Raw genomic sequence first — 21,491 nt, 5'->3', positions numbered from 1 at the left:
GGAGTTCATAGCGTAACCCCGTGACTTCCCTCTCACCCACCCCGTCACTGGAGAGAGCTTGTGAGCGCTCCCCAAAGCTAAGGAAGGATCTGAAGGACCATTTGAAAATGTCTGTTCTAGAAGGAAGCCTATGACATGCCAGGCACGGGTGTTGTTTATGGAAAGGGAGACGACGAAGCCTTTGAATGACTGAGAAAGTCATCAAATGTCACATCCTGACCCAGCTGTGCCTGTCTGCATGACACCAATGATCCTGGGTTTAACAATGGTGGGCAACATAGGGGCACCAACAGGACCAACAGAGGGAAGGATTTACTCCCAGCTTGCAGAGAGCAGCAGCAGCATGCTGAGTGCACAGAGGGTTGGACACAGGCTTCCTGCCACACCGGTGTCACCTGTGATGTGGGATTTCCTGTCCCAATCCAGGAAAGCCTTGGTTATTGCAGCATGAAGATACTTAAGAAATCTAAAATCCCCAGTAATGAATAGATGAATTAGAAAGTGGATAAGAGTTTGTGCATGAAAGGATTTGAAAGGAGAGAAAGGTCTCATTGTTGTTAAGATCAGCTGGGGATATTCAAACTGACTAATCCTGACCCAGCCCTGTCCGTGTCTGCCCTGCTTGCAACAGGCATCCATGACCATGGGTGACGAGGCTGACTCACCTCCCATGCTGCTGATATTCACCAGCCTCCCCTTGGATTTCCTGAGAAGAGGCAAAAACGTCTTGGTGACTTCTACAGCTCCGAAGAAGTTCACGGCCATGCAGGATTTGTAGTCGGACATGGGAATGAGCTCCCCATCCATAGGGAAGCCAAGGATCCCAGCATTGTTGATCACGGCCCACAGTCCTGGGGGCAGAAAGGAGCAGCTGTGAGGAGGGGCAGGACAGGAGAGCTCTGGAGACCCGCATGTCAAAGGACAAACAGTCTCCACGAGTAACCAAAACCACCCACCATGGGGTGCTGTGTGCAGAATCAATCTGCGAAATATCAAAAAGGGGAGGGATGCTTTGTGGGTCTTTCCTTTTGCCTCAAAGTCCTTGCCTGCACCCAGGAAACTGGCTATATTTCATATATGGGAAGGGGCACAAGCAGCGGATAAGAATATCTTTGCCTGGCTTTGAAGTTCAAGAGCTTCCTCCATTTCCCCCAGGAAGGAGTGGGTGAAGACAGTAGGATGTCTTTGCAACAATGTAGGATGAAACTAGAGCCTGTCTTCTCTCATCCTTGATCTGGTAACGATTCCCTAGTTCAGGGAAACAGAAAAAACTAGACGGGAAGAACAAAGACCTGGGATAATTATGGGTTGCTTTTAGGGTTTTGAGCCCTATACTCTGCACCAGCCTGAACCCCCAGACGTGTATCAGAACCATCAGGAATGTTCCCACAGACTGCTGGCTCCGCCTTCAGAGACTCTGAGCCAGGGTGTTTGGGGCAGGGCCTGAGAATCTGTGTCTCTAACATGTTCCCTGGTGCTGCAAGTCCAGACCACCCATGGACAACCACTGCACAAACAGTGGTTTTCAACCCTCACTGCACATTGGAATCCTGTGTGGAGCTTTGGGAAATCCCAGTGCTCAGGACTCGTCCCAGCCCAGTTGATCAGAAACTCTGGGGTGGGAAAGACTCAGAACCCAGGCGTGAGTGGTTTCTAAAATTCCCCAAGGTTCAAGGAAGCTTGGGAACTATTCTCTAAATGACAGGAAAGAGGAAATATAACAACACTAGTGGGGTTCTTTGGGGTTTTTTTCTTTTCTTTTGGTTTTTTCGGAGAGGTTGAGGGGAACAGGAACAGAGGTAAAGATCTGGGAGAAGTAGAAATGCTAAGATCTGATAGACCTGAGCAGACTGTGAGTTCCTAGAGCATGGTGGGAGATGTCCCCAAGGTGTGGTCCCCACCCAGCAACATCAACTGAGAACTTGTTAGAAATGCAAACTTTTGAACTTCACTCTGACCCGCTGGATCAGAAACATTGGATCAGGAAGTGTTGCTGAGCTCAGCATCTGTGATACAACTTGCCCTCCCTGATCCTGAGGAACACCAGGGGGTGAGGACCCATGATGAGGAGGCAAACAGGTCTTAGGCTAGGAAGGACAGCACCGGCCCTAATGGTGCCTGTCTGATGGCAACAAGGAGGTGGTGCCAGCCAAACTGCATGAGGATTACGTGTAGCAGGGACCTCTCAGCAGGGACCAGAATAAAGCACTGACCATTGAAAACCCCAGTCATTTCAACATTACCCCAGGAGAATGAGACCTAGTTCAAAGGGGCCCATATTGTTTTTGCCACATGGCAGAAAGATGGCTCTAAGCATAAATTGAGTTATAGAAAATAAAATCGCATTTCTTGCACACCAGTTTTACCTGAATTTGCACACAATGGTGATGGTGAGTATTAAGTGAGAGGGTGCCTGGCACATAGGAAGAGCTCAACAGCTATTAGGTGACAAGTGGGAGGATGTCACCTTCGTAGCAAGTGCTGGTTTCAGCCTACCCAGCCAGATGCACACCTCTGGCCAGAGCTTGATAATGTCCTAGAATAGACGCTGGGAAAGTAAACATTTCATCTTTGCAGGTGCTGCTGCCCTAACTCTGCTGTTACAACAGGGGCAAGGGCAGCCACAGGCCACGTGATCCAGAGTGGCTCTGCTCTGGTGAGAGTTTGCATATGGTCATTGACATTAAATAATATATAATTTCCATGTGTCTTCTTCTGATTTCTTTTAATTGCTTAAAAATATAGAAGCCATTCTTAGCTCATAGGCCACACAAGAACGGGTGTCAGACCTAGATAACCTTCTTTAAATAATGAAGTTAAAGAGGTGGAGAACAGATTTGCAATTGCCAGGGGTTTAGGGATAACATATACAGCAGCACCAGAACTTTTTCTTCTATCTACCTGAGTTTTGGTACCTGTTAACTGCTCTAGAATTCTAAGCTGGCCACTAAGCCCACTATACCTGTGGAGCTTAATAACAGCTTAACCATAATTAATATTAGTTAATAATTAGCAGTCTGTTAACACTGAGTCAATAACATGCTTTGTAGGAATACAGCACCTACTGGTCTGTCTCCAGGTCCCCAGTGGTTCTTTGACAAATAAACTCCCTGGTCATGGTAAAGCTCTGTGCCTCTGCTCCAGTTCCTCTTTGACTTGGGATATGGAAGTTAGAGAGACCCCAAAAAGAGCAAGTAGAAGGTGTCCTGGCCATCCTGTTCCAGAGTAGGGATGCTGGCCACAAAATAGCCGGTGTTCACACCAGGGAAGCCAGTCCCCTTCCTGTCTAGACACTGGGATTTCCATTCTCCAGGTGCTCAGCACTGTCCTTCTGGACCTCACAAAAAGGTTCTGAATTGAACTTGACCTTGAATAAGAAGCCATGGAACCAGACTCATGAGAGGGATGAGCCCAACCCATGCCACAGCAAGACTCCAGGCCAAGAACCCTGCCTCTCTGATAAAAGGACTGCTGAAAAGGGATCCCTAGTGACCAACAACTTAGTTTTTCTCTTTTCATTTCAGGTTTTAGATATTTACTTAGGATTTACTGCTCCAAATGTTGAGTGAGTGGAAATACAAGCTTTTTACTAAGCCTGTGCCTTGTGCCAGGGACCCTTCTAAGTGTTCTCTGCATACTAGTTAATCCCTTGAGTACAAACCAAGGCAGTCACCATTATCTCTTTATTCTAGGAATACTTGCTGAAAAGGGGTTGTAAACTGGAAGTGCCAGAGGCCTCCATGGGAAGCCTCCCACTAGAGCCAACATAGGAGAGAGCAGAACTAAGAAATGGATATTGGATCCAGCCATGCCTGAAATCAACAAGGCTTTTCAATTATATAAGCAACAAATACATCTTACAACTCCATCCATCTTTCTTTTTGCTTTAGCAATTTTGAATTAGGTTACGTCACTTGTAACAGAAAGAATCCTGGCACATATGTGGTTCTTGTGCTCCAGGAACACAGTGGTGGGGAGTGGGAGATGGGCAGATACTTACAATAGTGCAGTACAAGAGGTGTAAGCAAGATATAATGAAGAAGTGTCTGGAAGAAGAAGCAAATAATGACAGTTGAGTTACCAGGAAGGTCATGCAAGAGATGTCACGTGTGCACTCTCCTACAAGAGCAGAGTCGACCACGAAGACACTGTTGAACAAAGGCAATGAACGGTCTTAGGGAAAGGGAGTGGAGGTGAGGGGCCAAGTCAAGCAGGAGGAAGCTGGGTGTGCAGAGGTGGGAATTATACATCCTGTTCTGGAAACCCTTCAGAATTTATTACATAGACAAGCAGGTATTGCAGATTAAGGATCTGGCAGGGGCCCTTATCCTGAAAGTCCTTTTAATCCTGATGATGGTGTTTCAGTTCTGTTTGGTGACAGATAGGAAGCCACTGAAGCAGCCAGTGAACCACTGAGAAGGCAAATGTCCATCCCCAGTCCTGGCTCGTGGCAGGAACTGAGCCCGCAGAGGCTCTTTATGTCAAAGGGTTTTTAGGATCACACATGTGGTAAAGATTACTCTCCCTTTGGAAAGTGGTGGGGAAGGGAAGACGGGTTGCAGGGAGGTCACTGGGGACTCAGGCGGAGATGGTGGGGGCCTGCAATAAGCTACCACTTCTAGGAGCTGGTGGGAAGCAGCTGGACGATAAGTGTCTAGGAGGCGGAACTGATAAGGAGTCAACAAGATGCAAGATCAAGGGAAAGCTGAGGGTCACAGTGACCCCTGGATTGCTGGCTTCAGTGATTGATTAGGAGGCAGTACCAGCATCTGAGCTGCGAAACGTGGGACGGCACGTTGATTTGCAGACTGGCACCAAGGGAAAAAGATCTGGATGTGGAGAAAAAGAGCCCGGTTGTCCACACAGCTCTGGAAGCCAGTGGCATAAATCAGTGTTTCTCCACCCTCACCAAACTCTGGCATCACCCAGGGACCCTTAAAACCACTGACAGCTGAGGCGCTCCCCAAAGGACACTGATGATTTGACTAGATTTCAGGGTGGGAGAATCCAGGCAGGGCAGACCCCAGGACTGTGGGATCTGTGATGTCATAGGGCATGGGAGTTCGGAAGGGGCCCACCCTTGGTTAATTCTCTGCTGTCACTGTCTTAAATTCTCAACCATTTCTTAAACAAGGGCCCCTCATTTTCATTTTGCAGCAGGTCCTGTGAGTTATGTGTTCCATCCTGGACCCGAGACTGGTAGTTCCAACCCCCCACAGATGGTCACAGTGTGAGTAGGAAGTTCGGGGTGGAGCCTCGGAAGCACTCGCATTTGCTGGGGAGAAGAGAAAGAAGCTCTTCCAGGAGAAGCAGAAAGGGTGATTAGAGAGCTGCGAGTCGAAGAGGAAAGCATGCCAGAGAGGAGTTCAGATGTTGGACTTCAGATCAACACCGATGACCTTGGCCAGGTCAGTTAGAGAGGCATGCAAGAGTCCACTATCACTTGGGCATGAAGTAAAAAGCAAGGGTGATGGGCTGCAGAGAGCTTGCCATGAAGAGAGAGAAAAGAAAGAGCAGAGGGTAACAGAGGCCTATGACCGTGCCGTGTCTTCTGCCAAGCTGGGGAGCCTGGTGCATTTAACACTGCTGGAGGAGGAGATGGGGAGCGGAGAGTGACCGAGAGGAACTCAGAGGGAGAGGGGCAGAGACTTCTGCAAGTGCCCCAGAACAGGACCTGTATCTGAGTCATTCCTAATATCCGGGTGTCTACATTGGCCACATCATGCGACAGGGCTCAGTGCAGATGTTCTCAGGTGCTGTTAGCTGGCAGCTTGGGACACAGGATGTGATATGCTCATCGGAGGCCAGAAAGAGAGCTGGGTGTTGGTAAGGCAGGCACGGGCAACCCAGGGCTCAGGTAGTTTAGCAATACCTTTGTCCTGCACCTTTTCTACGACTTTGCTGTGAGCATCTTTGATCTGCTGCGGGTCGGTGACATCCATCTGCAGCACCGAGAGGTGCTTGGAGCAGGATCTTCGCAATTCCTCTGCTCCTGAGCCCTTTTCATCCAAAACCCCGGCAAATACCGTGAAGCCCAGCTTGTCCAGATGCTTAGCCAAACCATGGCCGAACCCAGAGTCACCACCTGCAAAGGGCCAAAGCAAGACAGCATGAGCACAAACCAAAGCAGCAGGAGAGATGACGGAACAGGGAAAGCCTCACGTGCTGTTCAGGGACAGCCAGGTTCTCTGAAGAGGGGATGTCCTGGGAAGTTTGCTAAGCAGGGAAATGGGTGGAAAAGTCAAGGCAGACAACTTCCCCAAATAATGAAAGGGAGGTATAGACTTGGGTGTGGAAGGAGAAGATGGACATAGGGACAATGAGCAAGACTGGGGAGACAGTGGTGCCGGATTGGCTGTGGCCAAAGAAGAGAGTACAGAGAAAACCAGCAGCATGTTGTAATATTTTCTATTTTTGCTCTAAGTTCTGATTTTTCTTGTGTAATTCCTTTTTCCAAAGGTCATGCTGATAAGAATGGAGGCTGGCCAGCCCTGCAAGGACAGAGGAGGGCGTGAAAGAGAGGCCAGCCTGCCTAGCATCTGCAGACACTGCCTGAGAGAGAGAGCAGCCCGGACAGAGGGCCATAAGCACACTGTTCTGTGAGGACACAAGGTAACATAATAAGGGGAAGATGTGTCAGTTCTTTCAGAAGCCGAGATGGCGGTTCACCCAGTCCCACTTGGATGATATTGTGGACCCTAGGAAAAATGTCTCCCACCCACAAGTACAAGTACAGATACCTAAAATTCTAAAGTTGAAGAGAGTGTGGACATGAAATCCCTGAGCATAAGAAAAGGGTAACAATTAGTTATCCCAAAATAACAAACATGTAACAATTAGTTTGTCTCTACAGTTGCAACAGTGAGAAAAACGTTTACATCGGCTATGTCATGTGACCTTTCCTGCAAGCCTTGAGGGGTCCCTCTTGTCAGTACTTGGGGACTGTGGTCAGGTATCCTCCCCATACCTGTGGCCCGAAAGGATATGAATTGACCTGAAGGTAGCTTAGAGCCAGGATTGCAGCCAGTCCACGCTTCTCTGGGGAAGCCAGGTGTTCGTTGCCACTGCCACTCTGTTCTGCTTCCCACCCTACCCTCTGCTGCATCATTGGCACAGCTGGACATATGGAGGCTCCTGGTTCCCCTCAAGGTGGTGTGTGATCTCGGGACACTAACTAGCATGTTCCCTCTGCACCAAGAGAACAGTTCTGCATTACAGAGACGCTGGCCGAGGCCCAGCTCTCTGCAGCACCTACTGACCTCTGCACGCAGACAGGCTCCTCCACCCGTTCAGGCTGCCAACCACAAAGGTACACCAACTGTCCACTTGCACCCAGGCCCAGCTTCTGTCATCTGCTGCTAACTTTGAAGAGAAGCATGAACTCTGCACTTTCTTCTTCTCATCTGGCCTTTGTGCCCCACTTGCAGGTGCGGTCAGTGCCTTTCCTTGTGTGCCCCCGCCCACAATGCCAGAGCTGCCCCTCCCCCACAGGGATCCTCGGGCTCACCAGTGTCCTGTGTGACTCCACCACTGGATGAGGGCTGACCCAGCCAGGGCGACCAGCTTTCCCCACTCAGCACTGTGGAACTGTGATTTGAATGTGCTCCTGCTAAGATTCAGGTCTATGTAATGGTGGTAAGAGGTGAAACCTTAACTAGGCCACAAGGGCACCTCCTCTCATGAATGGGAATAGGTCCCCAAATCACAGGCCTTGAGGAGAGAGTGCATCCTGCCTTCTGCCATGTGAGGAAGCAGCAAGAAGACTCCTCTCAACCCCAGATGCCAGTACCGTGACCTTGGACTCCCAGCCTCCAAGACTGTGAGAAATAAACTCCTGTTCTTTAGAAATTACCCAGCCGGTGGTGTCCTGTTACAGCAGCACCAGCGGCCTAAGGCTGCCCAGGAGGACAGGAGTCTCACAAGCCGTGCACGCACCGGAGACATTGCTGCATTTTTCTGAAGCATGGTAACAGGCAAAGCCACAAATAGAGTCTCACGTCCCATGGTATCCACAGAAGTAGGACAGTAGACTTCTGGCTCAAGACAGCACCCAGCTTGGGGTGAACCTCAGGTGACCTCCATCACATGCAGGCTTAGAGACACCCCACATCCTGATTATAACCCCCACTTCTTTCTCAAATTAGTTTCAGTATCTTTCCTAAACCCCACCTTTTTTCCTTATTATAGACTCTAACACTTGCCTCTTGGCATTTCCTCAGAAAGCTAAACACAGAGCCCCAGGTGACCCAGCGATCCACTCCTAGGGTACACCCGAGAGAAGCACAAGAGGTACACAGTGCCCATGGCTACGCTCTTCACAAGAGCCCAGAAGAGGGAAGTAAGCCACGCCTGTCACCCGGGACGGATCAACAGAACTTGGTCTTTGCCTACGATGGTTTATTCACGATGGAAAAAAAGGAGTGACACAGGCTGTGTCACACAGAGGAACCTGGAAGCAAGAAGCCAGGTGGCAGGGACAAGAGCAAGGAACAGCTGTTTTCACCTTGACCCCACTCTACACTTTTTTCTGAGTGTAGAGTGACTTGGCAGGTGGTGTCCAAGGCAGTGCCTTTGACCATCTTCATGAGTCTGAGGTCTTAGGAAAGTTCCCAGGGCGAGCCTGGCACAGAGCAGGTGCTAGACGCAAACCGCAAACCGAGCAGAATCACAACAAACGCGACTCAAGTCCTTTGATCCCCGAGAACAGTGAGGGTTAAGAAATCCTCCACCCCCGAGTTCTGGGAAGGGCTCACATGAAGGGCTCTCCTCTCCCTGCGGGATTTAGATAAGACTCAGAGTGCCCTTGTTCTAGACCAGAGCTGCCAGACTCCTCATCTGTCACGTAGTAAGAGATTAGCTGAGCTGCTCGTTCCCACTGATCAACTGCAGCTAAATATCTGTTAACCTAAGGATTCTCTCCTCCCCTCCAGGTCCTGGCCCACCTTCAGCCTGAACCAGAAGGCCACCCCCTTTCCACAGCCCCTCCTGATCCTGCAGCTCCAGTTATCTGGACTCCCAGCGCCCAGTTCCTTCTGGACTTGTTTATTCCTCCCTATGAAACCAGACTCTTTTTGCCTGATCCTTGAGATGTTTTGCAGATCACAGGGTCCCAGCCTGGCCAGTCCCACAGGCTCCTGCAGTAATCCTCAGGCATAAAGCTTCTCCTAACTACCCATGATTTGTTTTGATCTGGAGGAGAATGAATGGACCCGGAGTTTACAAGAGACCATCTGCTTGTGCTCAACTGTGTGGGTGCAAACCGACTCCACATCCCTGCTGATGCTGTCCGTCCTACCTTTCTGCCTGAGTTTCCTTATTCGCAAAACAGGTTTAATAATAGAACCTGTATCGTTAATATCTGTGAAGTGCCTAACAGCATCTCTGGAGTGATCACTCTATAGGTCTGTTTTTGAAAAACTGTCATCCTTCCTGGTTTTCAGGACTTTGAATAGACAATGTTAGGAAATGGAGAGTTTTCCCCCATGATGGTCTGCTGAGCGTCCTGGTTAAAAATCAGACTGCCTGGCTGCCTCTGCACCTTGGGAGACAACATGGCACCTTGTGGAGCCTCCCCCTCCTGTGGGAAAGTGGGGTCCTAACAGCATTCCCCACTCCCACCTAGGTCAACTGAGGAGGTCACAGAGACAGAGGGTTTCACACAAGGCCTGGCATGTCGGCAGTAGCAGGGACCAGCCTGCTGACTCCAACCCCAAGTCACTTCTGATGTGCAGGGTGGGAGATCAGGCTGTGCTGAGGGGGGCGACCCTGAAGCTGTGCGGGTATCAGGGGACCTTGGGAAAGTCGGTGGCCAAGAGCCCCTCTCCACTGAGATAAGCTTTATGTGCTCTGGAAATCCTGAGGGCAGAGATGCCCGTGTGAGAGGGCAGAGGATGCCCCAGGAGCTGCACAGTCATTCCTAGAGGGGTTGACACATTTCCTGCACGCCGGCCAGCCTGGCAGAGGCCCACTCCCTGAACGCTCCAGCCACCTCGGGGCAAGAAATGCTATCATGACCAGAGGAGGAAACGGAGGCACAGAATGTTCCATCTCTTGGCCAGGACACAGCAGAGGCAGTCTAGACCCAGACATGGCTTAGGGTCAGAACACCCCGGGGGAGAGAATATTAAAATCCTTCACGACCCAGTAGGTGGTCAATAAGAGCATGTGTTGAATGGATGAGCATTTTAGAGGTCTCTGGAAGGTGAGTGCCTCAGAACAAAGAAGGTCCTTTTTCACCAGGCTGAGAGTTCCTGATGCATAAAGCGCTCAACAAATCAACTAATGTTTGTGGAGTCAGATGCCTCTCCTAAGAGAGGGCAGAAAACCGCTGAGGCTGGTTTTCGCTGTGCCCTTTGAGGCCATTCTCTCTCTAGCGGGCTGGAGACCCATCAACTTAGAGCAAGCAATGAGCCTAGAGTCTGGTCTGTGCACTACTGGAGTAAATCCGAAATCGCACTTGATCTTTAAAGTATTGATAAAGTCTTGATTGATGTGCAAAATGGAAACATTGTGAATCATCTTGAATATGGAAGCGTTCACAATTGTACAGTGTCTAAGTGTGTTTGTGCTCCTGCCACCGGGGTGCTCTGTGTGGGCTGGGGAACTCCTCCGTCAGGTCTTCCAGGGGGCAGGCTGTGAATAACGCAGGTTGGGGACTTCTTCAGGCCACACGCACCCTACCTACCGAGAGGGATGGGTGAAGGGACGTGAGGGCTCATTGACAAAAGTGAGGGCCCTTCCAGAGAGAAAGAAGAAGGGAGAGGAATTAAAGATCCGTGAAAGGTATCTAGTCTCTGACGCGTCGTATAAGTAATGAAACCTCGTGGTCAACAAGACCAATGGAAGAGGCATTGTCCATGTCCTCAACAATCTTGCATAGTTTTCATAATTTTCTCCTTTTTTTTTCTGGTCTTTTTCCCCCGAAAAAGGTAGTTCTTTAACAGGATTATAGCACACATAAAATTTGCCAGCTACTTTTTAAATTAATACTATATAAAGCAGTTTTACATATTTTACATAGTCTTCAGAATCCTAATTTTTTATTGCTAGATAAAAATTTCTGTATTAAAATGTGGCCTGGAAATGAATTACAGTAGATGGGGTAGAGAGAGAAGATGGGAGGGGAGGGGAGGGGGGATAGTAGAGGATAGGAAAGGTAGCAGAATACAACAGTTACTATTATGGTATTATGTAAAAATGTGGATGTGTAACCGATGTGATTCTGAAATCTTTGTAATGTTTTGAATAACCAATAAAAAAAAATAAAATAAAAAATAAAAAAAATAAAAATAAAAATAAAAAAAAAATAAAATGTGGCCTGGAAGAAATGGTGAAAGCCCACATTCTAGAGCCAGCAGACTTGGGTTCAAATAATTCTGCCACTTACCAGCTGTGTGCCTTCAGCAAGTCACGGGGCCTCTCTGTGCATTTGTTTTCTCATCTGTAAGATGAGTGCTGCAAAGGACCTGCTGAGGACCTGCTCAGAAAGTTGTTAGGATTAAATGATTCAATATATTAAGATGATTAGAATAATGCCCAGCACACAGCAATTGCAAACTTGGTGTTTATTCACTGAAGAGTAAATTTTTTTCTTTAACCCATGCAGCGCTTTCATTGGCTACTTCTAGTTTCTAGAACAAAAAGGGTTTCAGTGTGATTCTCCCTGCAGAAGATTGTCTCAGCTATCAGAACCACAGCAACCAATCAGCCAAGGACACGGCTCTGTCCCAGAGTTCCTTTGAGCCCCTCCTGTGCCAGTGACGTCTCCAACCCACAGCAGCCCCACGCAGAGCCCCTCAGGGGCCTGCTGCTTCAGAGGCTCCTTCTCATAGTGAAGTCCACTTCTAGCAGGGGACAGCCAGAAATTGAAGACCTACTGTGTTTCGGGAAGAGGACATGGTCTGAATATGTGTTCCATTTGGCCCACACAAGGTTGCTTTGTAAAAATTTGAACCAAGACTCAAAAGCAGGAGAATTTTCACCCGCAAAATCCAAAACAACGGCTTCTCTTGATCAAGCAGGCCCATGCCACCGGGGACTCACGAGCTGAGGCTCCGAGCCCCAGTGGCACCCCCTCAGATGGGAACAAGGCTCCCCACGTGACCTGCCCTGCCTGGGGCCCTGAGCTGAGGCTGTGACATACATTGTCCCACTTACAAAGTTCACTTGGACCAAGAGTTGTTTATCTGGTTGGAAGCCTGTGGGAGACTCGTAGAGAAAGGCCTTTCCCCTCCCTTGGGATAAGGCTTGGGCAATCCATCTATTACCACCTCATGTTGACATTGTCTGGGTACCATAAAATGGCTAAGGTACGATAAGCTGGCAGGTAAATAAAACAAAACTAGTGCACTTTAGACTTCCCTGAGGCCCCAAAGGGCTCAACTTCTAAATTAGGAAGAATAAACGGTTGTCACCCCACCTCCCTTGTTGGAAGCACTCCTAAGAGATTCCTTCTGCTGGGTGGAGAGACCCTGGAAAATAGCTTGCTCCTTCACGTCCCATTTCTAATGGAAACGAGTATATTTTCCATGGAACATAACCTCCGGGAGCGACTGCCCCATAATCTGTCCCTCTGTTAACACGGGCAACTGAGACGCAGAGAGAATCCTTGTTCAAGGCTACCCAGGGGATACCCAGGGTCAGCCTCAAACCCAGAGGCACTCTTTCTGAAGTTGTTCTTTTACTGCTGGGATTCGTCATCTCTGTGAGCTCCAGGTGGGTAAGGGGAGGCATGAGCAAACTAGGGACCAGTGATGGTCGCTCCCTTCACAGTGGGTGGACGCTGGGCACCACTGCGACCACACAGACCCCCTACCACCGCTCTCCCAGCAGGGGAACTGCAATGGGTTTGTGCTCAGTGGTGTGTGAAGAAATGCCTCTAAGCCTTGCCAAAAAATAAGCAGCCAAAGTGGGCCAGCTGGATTTGAGCAAATGGTGGTGCTACGGTTTGGATCTAGAATGTCCCCAAAAGCCCATGTGACAAAGGCTTAGCCCCAGTCCATAGTGCTCTCAGGAGAAAGGGAGAACTTTAAGAGGCAAGGCCTCAGGAGAGGGCTTCTGGTCATCAAAGGGGATCGTAGGATCCTACCCCTTCCTCTGCCCCTCTCATTCCCATCCATGAAGTGAACAGTTTGCTCTGCCATGAACTCGTGTCATGATGTCCTGCCAGAGGCACAAAGCAATGGGGCCAGTCATGGGCTGAATCCTCCAAAACTGAGCCAGATCCACTCCTCTTTATAAGCTGATTGTCTCAGGTATTTGGTTATAGTCATGGAAAGCTGACTCATGGAAATGGATACTCAAGACACTTCAACCTCTCCTGAAACCCACCTCCTGCTCTACTCTCACCTGTTCAATTCATTGCTGCTCATGCCCAATGCTTCACCTTCTGAAACTCCTTGTTCTACACAATGTCACCTCCTTCCAGTCACCCAAAACCAACATCTTCTCTCCCAATCCACACACCCATTCAGGACCCACAAATTCCAATCCTAAAATTTGGACATCTATCTCCATATTTCCTTTTCTGTACCTTATGACAAAAAAGAAAAAAGAAAAAAAAAAACAGCTCAGCTCAATTTCACCTGCCCCCAGATTGCCCACACTGGAGCCAGGCATTCCCAGATGTGGACATCATGACTTGTGTATTTTCATATAGCCTCTGTGGAGGTCTACACAGAGCAGGGTGTCACCCCGCCTCTCAGTTAAGAAGAACTACATGTGACTCACGATGTTGACATCCCTGAAGTCCATGCCCCTGGGACTGAGGTGTGGTCAGCTGAGATATGCAGAATTTCAGGAGTTCCCAGCCAGGCAAGAGGACATTAGAAAACAATGAACTGAGTATCCAGACAAGGGTGAAGAGCTCTCTGCTGGCAGCAGTTAGGGACCAGCCAAGACCCCCCATCTGTTTCCTCTCAGAACATCCAGGGAAGATTTTTTCTTAAATTTATTAGCTGCCCTCCCCAAAAGGAAATAAAACAGGAAAGTCTCATCCAACTGCTTAAATCTATGACAATAAGCAAACAGGTGAGCTGGCTTACCCCAAAGGCCACTGCTCACTCCCAATACTTCTGGCCTCTTCTCACCTCCCTTCATTCATTGATTCATTTACTCAGGGGTCACTGGGTTGGGTCCTAGCAATGCCACCCTTAAAGACAGTCCCTGACTTAGGAACTGACCACCAGGGACAGAGGTCCTCAAACCTGAGTCCCTCTAGAAACTGAAAAATGCCAAAGCCCAAGACCCATCCCAGAATCTCATTTAATTAGTCTGGGAAGAGGCCAGTACTCATAGGTGACATTTCTAAGTCTCTCCAGGTGATTCCAGAGTGCATCCAGGGTTGAGGAACACTGATGTAGGGTGCTGATTCTCAGTAGGGGTTTTGTTCCTCAGGGAACATTTATTAATTCCCCTAAACAACACTGGGGTTGTGGGTGGAGGCCATGTGTTTTGGTTTCGATATGAGGTGTCCCTCAAAGTTCCTGTGTCCTTCAGGAATATTCAGAGGTGAAATGAGTGGATTGTGAGAGTGTAACCGAATCTCATCTGTCCTAGTTTGAATGGACTGACTGTGTGTCACTATAGGCAGGAGGGATGCAGCAGGATGGCTGGAGGAAGTATGCCCCTGGGGGTGTGGCGTGGAAGGGTTCATCTGCCCTGAGTCCCCTTCCCCTCCTCTCTCTCTGCTTCCTGGCCTCCAAGAATGGAGCCAGGCTCCTCCACCACACCCTTCCATCATTTTGTGCTGCCTCACCCTGGGCCCCGAGCAATGGAGTGGACCCACCATGGACTACACCTCCGAAACTGTGAGCCAAAATAAATGCTTTTTCCTCTAGGTTGTTCTTGTCAGCTGTTTTGGTCACAGTCATGAAAACCTAACAAACATATCAGAGAGATATTTCTCAACATCCTTGGGGCACAGGGCAGACTCCGCCACAGAGAACGATCCAGCCCCAAAGGTCCATAGTGCCAAAGTTAAAAACCTGATCCAGGGAGAAGGCCAACTTTAGAAAAAAATTAACAATATTGATGAATGGTATAAATAGAAAAGTTCTGGGATTTACGGGCCATCATCAAAGTTTATAAAGAATCAAAGTCCCTCCCGAAGGAATGTTCTCTGGAAAAGAATTTTGGCAGGGAAGAGGAGGAACGCGATCACCTCTGAAACAGCATGAACTCCTGCTGGGCTATATGGTTTGCTGTTCTGACCCCTACAGTTGAAGCAGCGCCGGACACACTGTAGTTGCCAAGTGAGTATTTGCCAAATGACAAAATGACTAGCCAGCTATACAAAAATATCATAGTCCAGGGATACCACATGTCCCCTGGCTTAGTGTCGCTGTCCTGCCAATGTTGGCTTCCTGGGCTGTGTCTTGCCCCTCCTCTGACCTGCACATGTCCTTCCAACTTCGTGACCCTCTGTGCCTCCCTCTGTATCCCAAGGGTCTCTCTGAGCCTACTTTTCTTTTGCTTCACAACCTCAGTGCTTTCCAACAGCCGCAGAAAAAGATTCAAGCTTGTAACCCCAGGCTGCAACCCCAGGCTGCATGACCTGATTCTAATCATCCCCATTTCTCCCCCTCCCACCACCTATCCTTTCTCTCTCCCCTCCTACTCCCAGAATCATGCGTTGGCTTTCCTTTTTGCCTATTCTGGACTGTTGCCATAATTTAATAAATCCCACACTTAAGATCATAAGTGTTACCTATAAACCTGTCAACCTGTTAATATATTCCACTCATAGGTGAGGCCATTCTAAAATGTCGTATCATTGCAAACCTGGTCAAATCAACACTTCTTTAAGATCATGTCACACCCAAAATGTACTCAAAACTTCTTGTTATGTTTTCCAAACATACTTTCTTACAGTTGATCACACTCAAGATCAAACCAGGTCTACCCATTGTATCTGGTTTTTACACCTCTGAAGCCTCTTTTAGAACGGCCAATGGTGCATCCGAGATCTATTCTTCCAGATCCTTTCTTTTTTAATGACAATATTCATCCATTCAATTTTTTTTCATATGAGCCTATTAAATTTTTCTCAAATTTATATTTGTAAAGAAAACTGGAATCCAGTTGTCTCTGGGATTGAGGGACTGGTTCCAGTATCCTTGCTGATACCAAAATCTGTGGATGCTTAAGTCCATATATAAAATGGCATTATATTTGCATATATCAAATACACATCCTCCCATATATTTGAATCATCTCTCGATGACTTATAAAACCTTATACAATGCAAAGGCTTTGAAAATTGTCAGACTATGTTGTTCAGTAAAACAGCAGAAGAAAAAAGTCTGCACATGTTCAGTACACATGTAATTTTTTTTCAAGTATATTTGACCTCCGAAAGCTCAAGTCTACAGCTATGAACCTACAAGTTCAGAGAGCCAGCTGTACAGATATGACTTTAATTCAGCATTCAGCTTGGATCCGATCACCATGAAAACCCACACTGACCTTAGGACCCAGGTGGAGTGACACAGACATGTAGAAATGGCAGGGAAGGCAGGCACTGAGGACATTCACCCAAATAAAGGAACTAAGCCCAGGGGGTGTGGGAGCCTGATGATTAAGTGTGAAATTTCATGCCTGTGATCGAAAGGTAACATAGGTCTTTCCCTGTGCTTTTTTTAGAGCAATCTTAGAGTTACAGAAAAATCAGGAATGTAGTATTCGAGAGCTTTCATATTCTTGGCCTATGGTTTCCCCTATTAATATCTTCCAACAGTGTGTTACATACTACAACTAATGTCATCACGGTATCATTAACTAAGTTCCACATTTTATTAAGATTTCAGTACTTTTTACCTAATGTCCTTTTTCAGCTCAGTGTCCCATCCAGGACCCTCCTTATATTTAATCATCCGGACTCCTTAGGCTCCTCTGAGCTGTGACAGTTTCTCAGGCTTTTCCTTGTGCTCAATCACCTGAAGGAGCCATGTGTGTCAGGTTTCTCCTCACTCTTTCCCACCTGCTGCCTGACACCCTTGGAAAGGAGGTCACTGGGTGCAGCACACACTTCAGGACTGAGTGGTCCTTATTTCCCTTAGGGCAGAGAAGCTACATCAATTATCTGCAATTCTGCATAGAAGATTTTTGTTCTCACTTATTAATTCAGTCAGTCACTTATTTATATCAGTATGGATTCATGAATATTTATTTTATACTTTGGGAGAAAATCCAATACTACTTTATTTTAGTGCCCAAATTTTTTCAACTTTAGCCATTTAGAGCTTTTTTCTGTTAGCACCTATCTTTTCCCCATTTTTCAGATAAGGAAATGAAGCTTCTGGAAGAATATAAAAAGTTACCAATGTCACCCAGCTAACAAGAGAAGAAATTCTATTTGAATCCACCTCCACAAGATTCTAAAGCACGAGTTTTTTCTTCCTACCCACCATACTCTATCTAAATATAGTCAACCTCTGCAAATCAACAACCAGTGTATATTCACCTGATAGCGACTTTTAGGCAGTAACATTGAAACCACCATTATTGAGAAACTTCCTTTTTTTATTTAAAAACTTTTCACTAAAGTAAATATACACAAAGAAAAGTACCCTCAAAACCTAAGTGTACAGATTACTGAATATCCAGAGTGAACCTGCTCATGCAACCAGCCCCTAGATCAAGAAACAGAACATAACCGACTCACCAGAAATCTTCCCGTGCCTCTTTCCCATCATCCCCAACCCCCAAGGATCCTATCCTGACTTCTAAAAGCATAAATCAGTTTTGACCATTTTTTGCTTTAAATAAATGGATGCATGTATTAGCCCTCTTTGTGGCTGGATTCTTTTGTTCATTTTCCCAAGTCTTCATGCGGTTTGGTTGGTGGAATTTTTTTTAAAGGTTCCAACCATATATTTACAAGAAAGGTTACAAGCAAAGTAACACTTGTAAAAAAAACATGCTAAGTAACTGCATAAAAATAGTACAGTACTATTCGGAAGAGTAAATTTACTTAAGATTAAAATAACCAGAAGGGAAAACTACTTAGAGATATGGCCCATTATCCCAAGGTGGCTTAGTTCCCCTCCGCTATTCTTATCTAGAGTCTTATTTCCCAAGGTCAGCCTTATTATTGTCCCTGAGAGACGTTCACACAAGAAGCCTGCTTCCTGACTGACAGGGTGCCATTCTTACCAACACATGATCAAAAACTTACTCAGCTGCCTTTAACGTATAATGTTACAAAATGCTGCTTGCCGAATTTGACTAAAATGCTGCTCATAAATCCAGAAGATCTATGATTTACATAGGTCTGCATTTTCTGTCTCACTAATAATCACTGCCTTGGACCTGATGTCTCACACCAGGGATGGCAAACCCTTGGCTTCGTGCCGCAATTCATTCTCCCATGGCCATGGATATTGTTGAATGAATGCACGGTCCTCTTGGCATCTCCTCGGCCCAGCATGTCTCACCAATGAGAAGGAATCTATTTACCAGCTCTCTCTACCCACGCCCAAAACATTGGAGTAATTTTCTACTTGGCTTCTGGCTTCCCCTGCATCGTTTTTAGGCTTCTCACTTTTATCACATCTCTCTCCTACTTATGAACCTACTCTGGCTCCCACTTGCCTGATATGTAGTAGACAAGGTACCCTGCCTAAGTTTCAATTACATCTGAAATTTGCCTACATCCTATCAAGCTTTCCATATTCCCCAACCTCAGAATTTACTTTCGTTCCAGTTGGCTGGCTCCTTCACCGTCTCACCCAAGTCCTGTATAACCCATGCTATGTGTTCCCACCTGCCCTTCTAGTCATTTATACAACCCATTCTTCCAATGTCATTTTATGAAGCACCTATTATGTGCTGTGTTCTTTTCTAGATCATGGGGGCATAGAAAAACATAAAACCATCCAAGTCCCCACTCCACAGAGCCTGCGTTGTAGAGGAAGATGGGTAAATCCTAAAAACAAACAAATGCATATGGTGTCTCTTGATGATGGAGCATCTGAAGCAGCACAGTGACTGTGGCTGTCATTTCCTGCATATCACACTCTGTGTAGGGGTCAGAGAGGATACCTCTGAGAGCGTCACAGTTGAACAGTTATTCCAGGGAAAAGCCTACCAGGCACAGTGCAAAGCAGGTGCAAAGGCCCTCAGACAGGAACATAATTAATCAGAGGAAGCCAAAAAGGTCATTTTCGCCAGAGCAGAGTGAGGGAGAGAATAGAGGGAGGTAAATCTGAGCAGGAGCTCAAGATTAGTTAATGTGGGTCTTTTAGATCAGTGGCTCTCTCCTTAGACAATTACCCCCATGCCCCATCCCAGGTGACATCTGACAATGTCTAGCAAATTTGGTTATCACAACTGGGACATGCTACTGGCTTCTAGTGTCAGGGACGCTGCTGAACATTGCACAGTGCATGGGACCATCCCTGCCACAAAGAACCATCTGACCTCAAGAGTTAACAGCACCCAGGTTGAGAAGCCCTGATTCATGTCTTGCCCAAGACTGTGGGTTTCATTGTAAAATGAATTGAAATGCCATCAGAAAGTGTCCAACAAAGGAGGGACCTGAACTGACTTGGGTTTTGAAAGGATCAGTTTAGACACGGTGGAGTGAATCATAACTTAAATAAAAATATCAAAGGCCACTATTTACTGAGCACTCACTGTATTTGAAGCACTGTGCTGATGACCAAGCCCCAAGATGCCTCGGCATTTCCTTCATCATTTCTACCACCACCTGATGTTATATTAAATGTTGGTCCATTAATTTTTATATGTTTGCCTCTGCAGTAGACGCCAAGCTCCATGAGCCCAAGAACTTTGCCCTGCAGCTCAATCTCCAGCACCCACTGCCTCGCACACACTAGGTGCCCTCTATTTACAGCTCGCAGGGTTGATCCCCAGTTCAGACAAGGGAACCAAGTTTTGGTGTTTGTGAGTTATGAGCAATTAAGTTTCCCTCCTATTCCCAGGACAACAACCTCCAAGTTTTCTGAAAATCCCTGAAAAGGAAGTCTCCTAGTGGATAATATTCTGGGTGAGTTTTCTAAGAGGTTATTGCTGCACCTTACTACTCTCTACTTGTAAGAATTCGTTTATTCATTTATCAAATGTGCCCTCCGGTGCTTGGCACTGGGATCACTCATGAGGAGGAAGGTGTCACCTGCTTACTCTTCAGCTCAGCCTGAGATTGTAAAACTATCATAGAACAAACAGGTGGCTTAAACACCCAAGTCCATTCTCCCACAGTCCTAAGCCAAAGTCTGAGACCAGGTGCCAGCATGGCCACGTTCTGGTAAGGGCTCTCGGCCTGCAGATGGCCACCTCCTCCCTGTGTCCTCCCATGGCAGCGAGAGGGATAGGAAGAGCGAGTGTGCTTCGTGTGTCTGTCTCCTCATCAGAGCAGTAACCCTATCATGAATCACCTCCCAAGAGGCTCGTCTCCTAAGGCCATCACACGAGAGGCTTGGGCTTCCACCTCTGAATGGGGCGGGGGGGGGGGGACACACAGTTCCATCCACTGCATTGTCCTCACAAAGCTTCCCGTCCAGTGCTGGACGCAGACGCCACACACACAACAGGAACAGTGAACGAACTCTGCCTGTGACAAGTGCCCCCAAGAGGAGCCAAACTGAGCCCTGGGAGGAATGACTGGGTGGAGCTGGCCACAGAAGACCCTCCGGAGGGAACACCTCGCAACAGCAACCGCTCAGCAAAACAGCTCGTTCACAGTGCGCATATCGACGGCATGTGGAGACGATACACTGACACGCTGCTTTAAATAAAAGGTGTTGCTAAAATTATTTTCACCTATTTCTCTTTCTACTTTTTAAAATGTGACTATCTGAAAATTTTAAGTTATGACTTGTGAGCACTCTCTATCTCTGCCTCTTTCTCTCTCTCTCTCTCTCTCTCTCTCTCTCTCTCTCTCTATATATATATATATATATATATATGAGCTTGGGAACTGTCAAGCAGGCTGGGAGGGCAGTGGGTTGTCACATGGGGCTCTAGCACACGATATCTCCACCTCCTGGGTACAGCGCCATCTGAGTCCCTGATTATCAGCAACAACTGCTGAGTTAAATAAAAAATAACAAACTTCTACCTACCTATGGTTATACACACACACACACACACACACACACACGCACACACACACACACACACATATATATATATATATATATATATATATATATAGAGAGAGAGAGAGAGAGAGAGAGAGAGAGAGAGAATGACACCCCCAAAGAGATTAAGTGGGATGGGCAGGGATAGAAGGCAACCCACCAGGAGTAGAGAAGGTGAGTTGGTAGAAACGGCTAGGTGGCATTTTAAGAATAGGGCAGGCTGTGCCAGGTACAGGGCTCTCTCCTGTAATCCCAGCTACCTGAGAGGCTGAGACAGAAGGATCCTAAGTTTTAATAAAAAGGGACTGTGATGAGCTCAGTGGTAGAGCACTTCTGGAATCAATCCCCAGTACTGCAAAAAATAAAGTTAAAATTAAAATAATAAATGGA

At 47.2% G+C, this 21,491-nt stretch overlaps 1 protein-coding gene and 1 long non-coding RNA gene across 9 annotated transcripts in view; one reads left to right on the top strand and one right to left on the bottom strand.

Moving 5' to 3' along the window:
• The window catches only part of Hsd17b2 (hydroxysteroid 17-beta dehydrogenase 2), a 72,214-nt gene that overhangs the window by 25,249 nt on the left and 25,474 nt on the right, over positions 1-21,491 (bottom strand). For 2 of the 8 annotated variants that reach the window (XM_076838005.2, XM_076838000.2), the window contains exons 2-3: positions 5,873-6,085; positions 666-851 (exon numbers count right to left, since the gene is read on the bottom strand). In XM_076838005.2, coding sequence (XP_076694120.1) covers positions 666-851; positions 5,873-5,942 — 256 coding nt within the window. In that variant the 5' untranslated portion in view covers positions 5,943-6,085. Of the gene's footprint in view, positions 1-665; positions 4,149-5,872; positions 6,086-7,259; positions 7,277-7,507; positions 7,566-21,491 lie in introns of those variants that run through there. The other 6 variants (XM_076838006.2, XM_076838007.2, XM_076838002.2 and 3 more) reach the window with 6 other exon arrangements.
• On the top strand, positions 5,264-11,109 carry LOC143383441 (uncharacterized). Its single transcript, XR_013089148.2, has 3 exons — positions 5,264-5,408; positions 6,460-6,612; positions 8,931-11,109. It is a non-coding gene; the product is annotated as an uncharacterized LOC143383441 (long non-coding RNA).

This window comes from Callospermophilus lateralis, chromosome 18, assembly GCF_048772815.1.
Source record: "Callospermophilus lateralis isolate mCalLat2 chromosome 18, mCalLat2.hap1, whole genome shotgun sequence".
In the NCBI taxonomy this organism is placed as follows: Eukaryota; Metazoa; Chordata; class Mammalia; order Rodentia; family Sciuridae; genus Callospermophilus; species Callospermophilus lateralis.
Note: the sequence above shows the minus strand (reverse complement) of the source record. Positions and strands in the feature narration are given on the sequence as shown.